The sequence below is a fragment of the Protopterus annectens genome, chromosome 7.part0 (assembly GCF_019279795.1).
Source record: "Protopterus annectens isolate FY-2018-M chromosome 7.part0, PAN1.0, whole genome shotgun sequence".
In the NCBI taxonomy this organism is placed as follows: Eukaryota; Metazoa; Chordata; order Ceratodontiformes; family Protopteridae; genus Protopterus; species Protopterus annectens.
The window spans coordinates 1,297,796,257-1,297,810,999 of NC_056739.1; the positions used below are offsets into that span (position 1 = coordinate 1,297,796,257).

Here is a 14,743-nt window from a genome sequence, read left to right on the forward strand (position 1 = left end):
ATATGCCAGAAACCTCTTGGAAGAGTTAATTAACTGTAATCTAGGGTGAGGCTCATGACCCTTTCCCCATTTCATTTTATAATGACAGTGCAGCCCCGTATTTTTCCAGCATGCACCTGCAACTAAACCTAAAACATCTGTCCAAACAGCATGTGTGGTCAACTGCATACTAAAGCCTGCGAGCTAACCACAAAAGGTACAAAAGGAACTTGGCATTAATGGCTAGTTTGATTGCAGACCCCTTAAACTTCATTTAAATATGGAGAAGTCAAACAATGTCAAGCTAAAATTAACATATTATTATTCATATATCTCTCTACATGACCTCCAAGTCTGCTGTGTGCTTCTTCCTATTAACTTTTTTCCATACTGTGATTGTGATACACTCAGTGAGGCCTGGTACTCTGTTGGGTGCTGCCCTGGTTACAAATTTAAGCTGGTTATTAGTACCAAGTTGTCAATATACAGCATAGGTTAGGAGCCTGGGAGGATTATCATTCTGTAGAAGAGGGATATTTCACAATTATGCCTCAAGGTGCCACATTCCCAAGTGTATAAATACTTTAAAACATTCACCCCACTCCCATGCATGCATGTATGCATTAAGATGTCTGTCATGCCCAAACATAACCTTTATCTACTTATCATAAAATGCTAACTGTAGTCATTTACTCTTCTCTCTTACCCACTGCAGTAAATATGACTTTTGGCATTTCATTTCGGCTCTTCTGTGGGTCTCTTCCTGAAATTTAGGACATTATCTCCTCCATATTCAGTTGTATTACATAAAAATAAATTTTCTTTGTCAATAGGTTACCACACTTCATTTCTGGATCATTCTTATAAAAGTTTACAGTAATGTAAAATAAATTAAATTTTCTTTGATTTTATATCCATAAATTATAGTGCATTTGGAAACCACCAACAAACAAATAAAAAAACGCTGAACTGAATATTGTACAAATAAATGCTTGTACACATCAGAGCTTTAGTATTTACAACATTTATACTTCACTTTTTAAGTTTAGCCATGCTAGATTTAAGTAAATTTAGTGAATGCTAATGAAATTGCTCATGTTATTAGGCTCATAATTACTCCTACATTGTTACAGATAGACTAACAGGTTTAAGATAATGTGTACAAGTAATGTCAGGTGTGAGGTCATGACAACATTAAATAAGGGTTGGAAGGCACACCTGATAGCCACACTATCATTGTGTACAATGTACAATCATTTTTTGAAATTATAAGGTTAGAAATATTTGTACAATGAATGAAATAGCATTTCAGTATCCTAGTGCATCTTGCTGTGATGCATTATAGGTCATATAAATCCAGCTTAAAAATGTATTGAGAAGCCATGGTCTAAGAAGAGACTGGAAACAGTTTTTTTTTGTAGCATACTGTTACATTAAATAAAATATCATTTGTGTCATTATTGTTGATGAATGGAAAAAGAATTCACCATGCGGTATGACTTGTAAATTGTGATTATGGACCCCGTTAGTAAGGCCCAGACAGCTTCTATACTGTCACTGTGCAGTTTGTTGTATGCCTATATGATAACGGCAGCATTGTAGCATGAACTTTTAAACCTGTTTTTTCCAAACAATGGAGTGCTCATTTTTAAAGTTATTTGAAGTACATTGCAAGATGTAAATTCTTGTGCTACACTAAGAGCCTTTTATGTGTGACAATTCAATTGAACTTTGCAGCACACCCTGACATGCATTATTGCTCACATGTTACATAGTTACTGTTCAGAACACAATGACATACACAGTTTGCTATATGGAAACACCTGCAAGTTATTACAGGTCATCTTATTTAAACACTGTACAATTTAACATATTATAATTCTTTTATATACAAGTAACAAGTTTGTCCTAGTGATTAGAATAACAAACCTTAATGCATTTGGGAAATATAACAGCAAACGTGGCCCACAAAAAAATAAGATAAAATATACTGAAAGCAGAATAAAATTATAGTTAGCATCATTAGTGACTTCCTGTTCTATTTGAAATTAAACTGTATTCATATTTTTAATGGCAACGGCAAGCTTTATTTGAACATGTGCATAGTCATGTTATCGGCTATGCTGGTGCATCTGTACACTGTTAGGAACTCACAACAGCTAGTTTTGCAACTACTGATTCCTTTTCTCCTTAAATTTCTGGGAAGCAATTTGCCTCCTTAAAGGTTCTAAAATATATGGATGATAACCTCTTTTATCAACTATGTTTTTAATCTGTATAGTCTACTTATATATTTATTCTGGAATAAAAAATAAAAAGGCCACAGCTGAAATACAGTTTGCACCTTTTCTTTTCTTGGGTGGTTCATGCGAGTTCCTTTTCATGCCAATCAGTTTAATGAAGGTTCAGCTTAAAGATATATTGTACAGACATTTGCGGTCACTATTTATATTTCTGTAAACAAACATTAAAAATCAGTCTACTAAAGAAATGCACATTCTGTGACAAATGCAATATAAAAAGGGCCATCATTAAAATGAATAATATACCAAAGTAGAAGGAAACAGAGAAAGGGAGATGAAGATGCTACATTTTTTAAACTTTTACAGTTATTCTAAAAGTAAATCACAGTTCACATTCCATTTTGTAAAGAATTCTGTTCAAGAACTACATTTGTCACAGTTTCCTGTAGTCACCCCAAATATTACAGGGGAAAAATGACTAATGCCTTCCAACCTACATCAAATAGATGTAGACAAAACTAGTTAGCTCTGGTGATATATAAATGGAAGCACAAGAACATACCAGCACTTAAGAGGTATGGAAACAGGCAATGGACATTCTTCACTGAACTGAAATGACATTTTACAAAAACACCAACACTTATATGTGCCAGTATTACAGTCTGGTACATTCATTCATTTAAGGTAATCAAATGCCCTGTGATGCACACAAATGTGTAATAACATAGTACAGTTTCAGGATTTCATGGTGCATATAGGGACAACAATAACAAGAATAACAGTGCATGCTGCTGCTGCAATCAGTGCAGCTATCTTGCAGACTTTTGCCCTCCTGAATTCAGCCTCCTTTCTTTTCAGTAAAGAATCATAACCTGGAGTATAAATGTCTTCCATCCAGTATTCCAGATTATTAGGGTTTAAAGTGTCTTGATTCTGCAAGTAGAAGAAAAATATATATGAATATAGCCATGGGAAAAATGAATGTTAATATCACAGCTTCCTTACAAATGCATACTATCAAAATACTGATTTCTGCTGCAGACAGCGATTGTTTCATTTCAGCAGCACTTGGGCTACCCTTTCTTAGAAATTCACTAAAAGACATCAGCCTATTATGTCTCAGAAATAACAACTCTCTCTCTCTCTCTCTCTCTATATATATATATATATATGTATGTATAAAATATATATATATATATATATATATATATATATATATATATATATATATAGGGCCACTATAGAATTTTGAAATTCCACAATCCCAATGTTCTAAATACCAATGCTTAGAACCTCGAGATTGTGGAATCTCAACACCTGTAAATGGAGATCGCCATACAGTGCGGAACGGGAACATTACCATTCTCTTCACTGTAGTCTGATCTCAGAATTAGTATATTTAAGTTGCAGGGGGTATGAGGACGCCAACAAACAAGCTGCACTATTGTTTGTTTTTTTGTTTTTTTTTTAATGCTGTGATTCTACAATCTCAAGGTTCTGAGCATCGGTATTTAGAATATCATGATTGTGGAATTTTGAAATTCTATAGTGGACCTATATATATATATATATATATATATATATATATATATATATATATATATATATAGAGAGAGAGAGAGAGATAGATAGATATGTCTGTGTGTACATTTTCAATCACTCCATACTGCTATACTTACAACTCTGAACTAGAAGGTATAATCCAAAATCCTGCATCTTATTATATATGTTCTTCCAGTGGAATCCCGACAAAATGTTATACCAGGGCTTTCCTTACAATTCCACTTAATTGATAAATCATTTACATTTCACATTCTGTTCTCTGGAGAGTCAGAATATTTGTCTCCACTTTTTTTGCAAACTGATGATGTCGACAGTGAAGCCTTCTACTACCCAAAGATGATTACATTTACTCTTCAGTCTGAACTTTTTCTTACAGACTAAGAAACTGAATTAATTTCATCAGCATGGTGCTTTAGGTAAAACAAAGCAATATGCATATACCTTTTCACTGAGATAAGAAAGAACCAAATGAATACAAAGTTGTTATTAAAAATGTTGTCCAATGGGGTGTGGCCAAGCAGCAACTGGTGAAAGCTCTGTGACAGAAACCTTTTCTCTGACAGAATATATAATACAAAATTAAAATTTGAAGATACTTGCTTGCTAATTTTATTCACTAATAGTCAGAGAAAAGAATTATAGCTTTGCATTCTTCAAAATCTGTAATTTTCCTATCAGAATTTATTTAATTAACATTTGTTTACTGGTAAAGTCCAACTTGAAATGAACCAATTTTCAGCACATGCCTGGGGAGAAATGCTCAAGCTGCATGTCTTTGTTACATGGGGGGAAACCAGAGCACCCAGGGGAAACCCACATGAATGCGGGGAGGACATGCAGACTCTGCACAGATGGCACCCCAGCCAAGAATTGAACCAGAGAACCTCTTGCTGTGAGGCAACATTAACTGCTGCACCACTGTGCCAAATTTCAACTGCTTAGTTAAGAGACAAGAGACTTCAATGTGAGCCACTCAAGAAATGGTACTCAGGACTCTTGTGTTAAACAGTCATCTAGTCACTAATGTCTAGTATGCATGATGTATTACTTAAAATGGACAAACTGTATACCAAAATAGAAAGTTTCAAAGAAGAGACCAGAATGAAGATGGAACATTTAGAAATTCCATTGAAACAACAAAGTGCATAAATCAGCAGTATAGATGAAGCTTTAAATGATCATGAACTGAGAATAACTGAAGGTGATTCTCAGATGGAATTTCTTTTAAAACAAAAATAACTGGCTCTTAGATAAAGTCAATGATTTAGAAATAGACTGAGATGAAATAACATTAGAAATTATGTTATACATGAAATGTATGAGGAAGACAATATAATAAACTTAACAACTTGGCTACATAACACATTACATCTACCTGAAACTTTTTTTTTGGAAGTGAAAGGCACATAGATCCCTGAGAGCATCTTCAAAGAATGAAAACTCACCACCACATTCAATTATAGTTAAGTTTATGCCGAGCTTAGATAAAGATCAACTACTAAAACAGCCTGATCTAGCCCACCTTTTAAAACAAGTAAACATATAGTCAGATTTGACAATGATTACTCCAGTAAAGCAATCAGTTAAAGAAAATCCTGCTTACCACTGATCAAGTAACTGAAAAAAGAACAGTATTAAACCCACTTTGATGTTTCCTGCAAACATCAAATCATTGTTTTTTCTCAAGGAACTAAAATATTTGACACAATAGAGCAGAGATCTACTTTAGTCAACAAAAGTAAAATCATTGGGAGGGTGGCCTAATGGTTAAGGTGTTTGCCTTACAAACACAAGGTGCAGAGTTTGAGTCTCACAAGGGATAATTGGCTAAGCTTAAAATGGCTCGCAAGGGCAGTTAGCTTAGTACTAACCTATGAACCTATTACTAATAGTGAATAAATGGATTGGAACAGTATATCCCTCAAGAGACAAAGTGAAATGAATTCTTGGAAAACTGCTTCTAAAATGAAAAAGTTTAAAACAATTGACTTTTATTCTCTGACTGCAAGACTTTTATTTTCAGAAACAAAAGAGTTACCCTTTAAGTAGAAGACTTATATTGGACTTTAATCTTCAAAATATATGTAAGCATGTCTATATGTAAGCATGTCTTTTCAAAAAAAAAAAAATCCTTGTTTCCCACCTTTCTAAGCTAATATAGTCCAGTTTTCAGGCTGGTACTGAGTTTAGGGCTGTGATACTAGTTTCTGAGTTGCCTGTACCTTACTTGGATAGAAGAAAGTTTCTCTGTTCACCTGTGAGGAGTGGTTTCAGCCCAGAAGTTAGTAGTTTATTGGCCATTTTGGGCTAAATTTTCTCCCTTTCATTTCCCTACTATAAAAACCATGTTTGCACAGTTTTGTGCACTGGGCAGCGCCAGTTAGCTATGGTTAAATTATTCCCGGCTCCACTAAGTCTCCTCTTCAGTTTTTTCCTTGAAACTAGTCTAACTCTCAACCTAAGCACTCAAAAAGCATCCTACAGCCCAGCACTTGCTCAGACCTAATAGCAAGCACTAATATACCCTGACACTGATTGCCCAGCAGGGCAAGGCTCTTTATTCACCCCTCACCAACCAAGTGACTAAGCAGCTCACCCTACTATATAGAAATGACCAAAGGCCAATTTCAGATGTACTCTCCAGTCCATCTGGTGAATCTGAGTATCCTGAGGCAATGTTACAACTGCCTCATGTACACAGACAACCCTCTCCTCCTACCACAAAACACTAACATATGGAAGAGATGCAATTATACAGCCAAACTGGAAGCTAAGCTGTCTCCACCCAAGACTGGAACAGACAGTCAAGAGGAGAAGGTTTTATTCATTTTGTTTATATTTTTTTGACTTCACAAGTGTTTGTCAAAATGGACATTGATATACAAGTGTATGCATTGTGGATAAGATGTCATTTATAACACAAGTTTTTATAACAATAAATTTGGGCAGCATTTTTTATTGTGCGTGGATATATTCAATGTTCCAAATCTATTCGATAATTATTTATTTATGTATTTAAATTAATGCATACATAATCTTTTCCTATTGGATGTTGATGTGACTGCTTGTGTATTTAATGCATGGTATGGTTAATTTTCATTTACTCTGAATGTGCCATGTGTAATGGTGAAAGCGCTTAGCAAGTGAATTTGTATGTATCTTGGAATAAACTTTCTGCCTTGTGCTTTGGACATGGATCTTTTTTCATTTTTTCAAGAGCAGAAAGTTAACACTTGCACCACATTGCCAGACGCACACAGACCTACTAAAACAGAACTGGAAAAAAATACACATAAATACGCAAAATCATACTCGGAGGCTCTAAATAAAAACCTGCAAAAGCATCAGAGACCTCCAAAGCAGACACTCAAACAATCTGCACCTCCAGTCACAAACCAGACAACACATAAAACGCAAAATCCTTGTGCTGCACAATCACAGCCCTTAAGGCAAAATAACATACCTAACACACTAGTATTAGGTGACTCTATACTCAGGCACACTGACATCCCACTCACTAGGCTGGACAAGCAGAAGGTTACTGTTAGCTGTCTGTCAGGAGCCTGAATCCACCACATAACACAAGCACTCAGGTCACTCCAGAGCAAGTACAAATATGGCTCTGTCATTGTTCATGTTGGTGTGAATGACCTGAGATGTACCTCCCTGGACTACATGAAAAGAGACATGGAAGAGTTCTCTGATCATGTATCCCAGGCTGGTATGACCCTGACCCTGAGTAGCATCCTGCCCTCATCAAGAATGATACCTCAGTATGAAGAAAAAATTATCAATTTCAACAATTGGCTAAGCTTCTGGTGTCATTCAAAGGGAATCCAGTGTCTGTCAGCCTGGGACGACATGCTCGACATGCCGATTTGCTTCGCAAGAGATGGCTTGCATCTGTCACCCCTAGGCTTTCGAATACTGGCCAAGCTCTTGATGCCCCCATAGTGCCTTTTTTCGGCAAGGCTCAAAAGTCAAATCCACCTCTGTAAACAGCAAAATTAACAAAAAACTAAGGGTTATGCTACTTGACGCCAGGAGTTTAAATCTCAAAATGCATGTGCTCGAACACTACCCAGTATGGAGAACGTCGACATCTGTGCAGTAACTGAAACCTGGTTCAAGACTCCAGAGAGCTCCCCAGCACTACCAGGCTACAACTCATACCACACATTTCGGCCACAGAACACACACCGAAACACAAAAGGAGGGGGAGTATCCATATTCGTCAAGGATACCTACACCTCCAGATTAGTGGTGCAGCATGATACCTCTGAGATCATCCATGTGCAACTAACATCAGGCAAATCTACAATGCAAATTTTGGCCTGCTACAGATCACCCTCCATGACCCAGGACCACCACTCCACCTTTCTGGAGACACTGGGAAACATGAAGGTCCTACCAAACACCTTAATATTGGGTGATTTCAATTACCCTACCATTCACTGGGAAAACTACTCGATTACAAACTCCCAGGCCCAGCGCTTCCTGGAATTCATCAACTCAAATGCCTTGGATCAGCTGGTAAACTCCCCTACCAGAGGTGAAAACATATTGGACCTGGTCATCACCAACATGGGCAACAGGTGTTTCAACCAGAGGTCAACCCATCACTGGTTAGATCAGACCATAAACTAATCACTCTGGATGTCCACACCCCACCACCACCCCCAACTAAGGAAACCACAGTAAAAAACTTTGATAGTAACTTGATTAAAGTGTAGCTATCATTCTAAGCCTTTTGGATTAAGCACTTGGGCTTCAGACCAGTTGTTTTACATTAGGAAGGTTTGTGGCCTGCACTGTGGTGGCAGGACAGGTAGCTTACATCCTTCTAAGTTGGGAACTGCTGATTGAGGGCTCAGTGTCTGTTATTCTAAAAGTGTATTAATTCTGGTTTAAGCACTTGGGCTTCAGGCCAGTTGTTTTACATTAAGAAGGTTTGTGGTCTGCACTGTAGTGGCAGAACAGGTAGCTTACATCCTTCTAAGTTGGGAACTGCTGATTGAAGGCTCAGTGTCTGTTATGTCTGTTATTCTAAAACTATATTAATTCTGGTTTAAGCACTTGAGCTTCATGCCAGTTATTTTACATTAAAAGGTTTCGTGATCTGCACTCTTGTGGGAAAAGAGGCTGGACACTGCCCTTCTGAGCTGGGAATTTCTGGTTAAAGGCTTATAGTGCCTGCATATTTGAACTGCTTCTTACTGAAATTGGTACACCTCATTTGCTGTAGCATAGACTAGATCCAGGCCTGCTGAATCTAGCTTTGTTTGTATAACTTGAGCACTAATCCAGGCATTCTTTAAAGTATTCAATTGTATTTATTACTGCTTGGTAGTAACTTGATTAAAGTGTAGCTATCATTCTAAGTCTTTTGGATTAAGCACTTGGGCTTCAGACCAGTTGTTTTACATTAGGAAGGTTTGTGGCCTGCACTATGGTAGCAGGACAGGTAGCTTACATCCTTCTAAGTTGGGAACTGCTGATTGAGGGCTCAGTGTCTGTTATTCTAAAAGTGTATTAGTTCTGGCTTAAGCACTTGGGCTTCAGGCCAGTTATTTTACATTAAGAAGGTTCGTAATCTGCACTCTTGTGGGAGGAGAGGCTGGACTTCTGAGCTGGGAATTTCTGGTTAAAGGCTTATAGTGCCTGCATATTTGAACTGTTTCTTACTGAAATTGGTACACCTTGTTTGCTGTAGCATAGACTAGATCCAGGCCTGCTGAATCTAGCTTTGTTTGTATGCTTGTTGTTTGTTTGCTTGTTATTTCCCTGAAATGCTAATTCCATCCAAAATGCGGCTTTTCAGCACTTCTGTGGATCCCTAGTGATATATGCATTGCTTACTGTACTTATTTCCTTGTTTCACTTGAAAGAAAGTTACTGTTTGTCATTTTTGCATTTAAGTTACCTGCAACACATTGCATTTAAGTTACCTGGCACTTGCTCACTAAAGCAATTATATAAGTCAGCACTAAAAAATTAAAAGCACTACACCCTCACAAACTCCCCTTGAGTACCTCTTTCCCATTGGCCTTTTTTTCAATTATAATGGAATTCTCAATACTATTCTAGCATGTCCAAAGGTCAGTTGTCAATCTCCTCTCCGGTCCAGCTGGTGAATCTGGGAATCTTGTGGCAATGTTACAACTGCCTCAGGTACACAGACAACCCTCTCCTCCTCCCAACAAATTCCAACACATGTGAGAGATGCTACCATATAGCCATACTGGAGGCTAAGCTCTCTCAACTCAGTACTGGTGAAACCAGTCAGGAGGAGAAGTAAACCACACTCACTACAATTCCAGTCTCACATAGACCTACCACGACAGCAAACCAAACACATAAACACACAAAAACATACTCGGAGGCTCTAAATAAAAATATGCCTAAGCAGCAGAGACCTCCAAAGCAGACACCCAAGCAACCGCTACCCCAAAACAAAACACGTGCAACACATAGCTCACAAAGCCAGTGTGCCGAACAGTCACAGCCCTTAAGGCTAAACAACACACCTGATACACTTGTAATAGGTGACTCTATCGTCAGGCACACTGACGTCCCGCTCACCAGGCTGAACAAGGAGAAGGTCACGGTGAGCTGCCTGTCGGGCGCTAGGATCCGCCACATAACACAAGCACTCAGGTCACTCCAAGGCAAGTACAAATATGACTCAGTCATTGTCCATGCTGGTGTGAATGACCTGAGATGTACCGCCCTGGACTACATGAAAAGAGACATAGAGGAGCACTCTGAGCATGTAGCCCAGGCCGATATGACCCTGACCTTGAGTAGCATCTTACCCTCACCAAGAATGATGCCATAATATGAAGACAATATGATCAATTTCAACAATTGGCTTAAGTATTGGTGCCATTCAAAGGGGATCCAATACCTGTCAGCCTGGGATGACATGCTTGACAAGCCACGATGCTTCACTAGGGAAGGCTTGCACCTGTCACCCCTGGGCTTTTGGATATTGGCAAAGGCTCTTGCTACCCCCATAGTGCCTTTTTTAGGCAAGGCTCAAAAGACAAACCCACCTCCATAGGTATCACAAGGGATAAGAAACTAAGAGTAATGCTACTCAACGCCAGAAGTCTAAACCTCAAGATGCATGCACTCAAAACTCTCCTTAGCATGGAGAACATCGATATCTGTGCAGTAACAGAAACCTGGTTCAAGGCTCCCGAGAGCACCCCAGCACTACCAGGTTATACCTCATACCATGCTTTTCGGCCCCAAAACTTGGACCGAACCACAAAAGGAGGGGGAGTATCAATATTCGTCAAAGATACCCACACCTCCAGGTTGGTGGCACAGCATGAAGCATCAGAGACTATCCATGTGCAACTAACAGTGGGTAAAACTGCCTTCCAGTTTATAGCCTGCTACAGACCACCCTCCCAAACCCAGGAACCCCACTCGGCCTTCCTGAGAACACTGGAAAATATGAAGGTCTCTCCAAACACCATTATATTGGGCGACTTCAACTACCCAAACATAGACTGGGAGCATTACTCTAGGTCCAACACCCTAGCCCAAAGGTTCCTATAATTTATAAACTCAAATGCTATGGAACAACTTGTTACCACTCCCACAAGAGGGGAAAACCTACTAGACCTGATCATCACCAACATGGGGACTCTATACTCCAGACCAGAAGTGTATCCCTCACTGGTAAGATCAGACCATAAACTAATCTCACTGGATATTCACATCCCGACTCCACCCCCTACTCTGAAAACCACAGTGAAAAACTTCTCTAAAGCAAATTTCACTCCTCAAAACCGAGGTGGAATCCTTCAAAGCCCCCGGGCCTGTGGAAAATATGGCCCAGACCACAGAATCCTTTATAAACGCATTCTACGAACACCTTCAAGGAATGCATGGATCATGCAATCCCAAATAAAACCAAGACCCAATCCTCCAAATGCAGATGTCCTGTCTGGTGGACCCCAGCCATAAACAAACTATACAATTGAAGGAGGAAGCTACTACATGATAGAGCAAAATCTCAAAAAGGGAAGGCATCTCTGATCAGTATTAGCAAAAAACTACGGGCACTCATAAAATCGTCTAAGGCCAGCTTCGAGAGGAAAATTGCACATGACACTAAGGATAATCACAAGGCTTTCTTTAGTTATGTTAGGAACCTGGGTGGGAATTCCCAGATATGCTCAGAATTAGTCCAAAATGACAAAAAATAAACCGAACCCACACACATTGCCAACATCCTAGCTGACAGGTTCAGCGCAAACGTCTCCACCCCCCCTCCCCACTAAAAGGGCAAATATCTATCCCAGCAGAGTGCTGCCCCCCCTTGACATCTCAAATGCTCAGGTAAGAGCTGCTCTCTCCAAAGCAAAAAACACAGCATCAATGGCACCAGATGGTGTCCTGGGTTGCGTCCTACATGAACTCCAAGAAGAGCTAAACCCAAACATAAAACTACTGTTCAATCTCAGCCTTACTACAGGATATGTACCCAAAGAGTGGCGTATAGCAACAGTGGTCCCTCTCCACAAAGGTGGTGCCTCAACGGATCCTGGAAACTATCGCCCCCATAAGCCTGACTAGCTTGGTCTGCAAAGCTATGGAAAGGATCATCATGGACCTCATAAATAAAGATATTGGGGACCTTCAGACACTGGATCCTACCCAGTTTGGCTTTGTTAAGGGCAGATGCTGCCTCTTAAACCTGGTCGATTTCTTTGAAACAGTCACCAAGGCCATTGACGAGGGGAAGGTGGTCCACACAACCTACCTGGATCTCGCAAAAGCCTTCGATACAATACCCCACTCGGGCATTATAGATAAGCTCACCAGCTTAAATATAAACCCCTGTGTCACTAGATGGGTTGCAAACTGGCTCAAGGACAGAACCCACATGGTTAGAATTGCTGGAGCCATGTCAGACTCCAAACCAGTTACAAGTGGCATCCCACAAGGCTCAGTCCTGGGACCTCTCTTGTTCGGTATATATTTCTCGGAGGTACAGGCCAACATGAAAGGACTGTGGCTGACCAAGTTCGCAGATGACTGCAAACTGGGTGCCATAATCGACTCTCCAGCCGACACAAGCATCCTCCAAAAGGGCCTCATAGAAACAGACAACTGGTGCCAGAGCCATGGCCTCAAGCTAAATGCCAAAAAGTGTAAAGTCATCCCTTTTGGCAAAAACAAAGTGCTCACAAATTACCACATAGGTGGTAATCCATTAAGTACAGAAGAAGTAATTAGGGACCTGGGGACCCAAGTTGATAGCAATCTCTCATTTGACAACCACGTGACCAAAGTGGTTAGAAAAACATTTTATATAGCCCACCTAATCATGAAGGGATTCACATCTAGATCAGGGGAGGTCATCGTGCCTCTTTACTCATCCCTCATCAGGCCCATAATTGAGTACAATGCCCCTTTTGGGTTGTACCTTACCAGACACCTGCAGCAACTGGAAAGACCCCAAAAGTACCTCACCAAGAGGATCAAAGGGCTCAAACAGATGCCATATGCTGCCCGGTTAAAGAAACTCCAGCTCTACTCAGTGGCATACCGCCTTCTCAGAGGCGATCTGTGCCTGACGTATAAAGCCATGTCCAACCTGGAATTAATGGACATGCTGCACCTCAGAAAATCCAAATCCCATCGAGCTACGCACTCGAGAGACTTGAACCTCAGCACTGAAATAAATAGGACATGCTGGAGGGACAGATTCATAACCCAGAGGCTCCCTTCACTCTGGAATAAAATCCCAGTCCAGGTTAGGCAGAGTCCCTCATTGACTCTCTTCAAGAAGAATCTTGATGAGTGGATGGGAGATCGTAGGTTTACCCTGGGTATCACTTCTGTGTCACTGTTAGACAGAGGCACAGTATACTAACCTTGAAAAAGGGCATAGCAAAATTAATTTAAAATGGGTGGCGAAAGCCAAACACACTCTGGCTAGGCCTATAAATACCCTAGGGCAGATAGCCTAGTATGAACCTATGAACCTATGAACCTATAAAGCAAACTTCACTTTACTTAAGGCAGAGGTGGTAAGTTTCACAGCCCACACGCTAAAGGATAACACTGCCCAAGATGCAGAAACCTTTACAAATGCACTCTATGAGCACCTACAAGGATGCATGGATTGTGCCATCCCTAGCAAAACCAAGACTCACTCCTCTAAGAGAAGGAAATCAGTTTGGTGGACCCCTGCCATAAAAAGGCTATAAAATAGAAGGAGGAAACTAGTTCAGAAAAAAAAAGCAAATCCCAAGAAGGAAAGACATCCCTGATCAGTATCAGTAAGAAACTAAGGTCCCTCATGAAATCATCCAAGGCTAACTTTGAAAGAAAAATAGACAAGGATTCAAAAGATAACCACAAAGCCTTCTTTAGCTATGTTAAGAATCTAAGTGGCAACTCGCAGATATGCACTGAACTAGTGCAAAATAGCACAAAATATACTGAACCTACTGATATTGCCAACATCCTGGCAGATAGATTCAGTGCAAACATCATCCCCCTCCCACTTCCAAAAGGGCCCACAACAATACCAGAAAAGTGTAGTGTCCCAAAAATCACAGACACACAGGTGAAAACAGCCCTTTCAAAAGTCAAAAACACAGCGTCAGTGGGATCAGATGGTGTCCCAGGCTGCATCTTGCATGAACTACAGAATGAACTAACCCCCCACCTAAACATGCTGTCAAACCTCAGCCTCTCCACAGGCTATGTGCCCATAGAATGGTGCCCAGCAACTGTTATTCCTCTCCACAAAGGAGGGGCCACAACTGACCCTGGTAACTATTGCCCCATAAGCCTGACTAGCCTGGTCTGCAAGGCTATGCAGTGCATCATCATGGAACTCATTAACAAAGACATTGGGAACCTCCAAATACTTGACCTGACCCAGGTTGGCTTTGTTATGGGCAGATAATGCCTACTAAACCTGATTG

General features: G+C 40.0%; 1 protein-coding gene across 1 annotated transcript in view; it reads right to left on the reverse strand.

Annotated features, from left to right (window-relative positions):
* Positions 1 to 1,789: 1,789 nt before the first annotated feature.
* MINAR1 (membrane integral NOTCH2 associated receptor 1) overlaps positions 1,790 to 14,743 on the reverse strand; it is an 821,559-nt gene continuing 808,605 nt past the window's right edge. Inside the window, exon 4 of the mRNA XM_044077909.1 lies at positions 1,790 to 3,155. Coding sequence (XP_043933844.1) covers positions 2,958 to 3,155 — 198 coding nt within the window. The 3' untranslated portion in view covers positions 1,790 to 2,957. The remainder of the gene's footprint in view (positions 3,156 to 14,743) is intronic.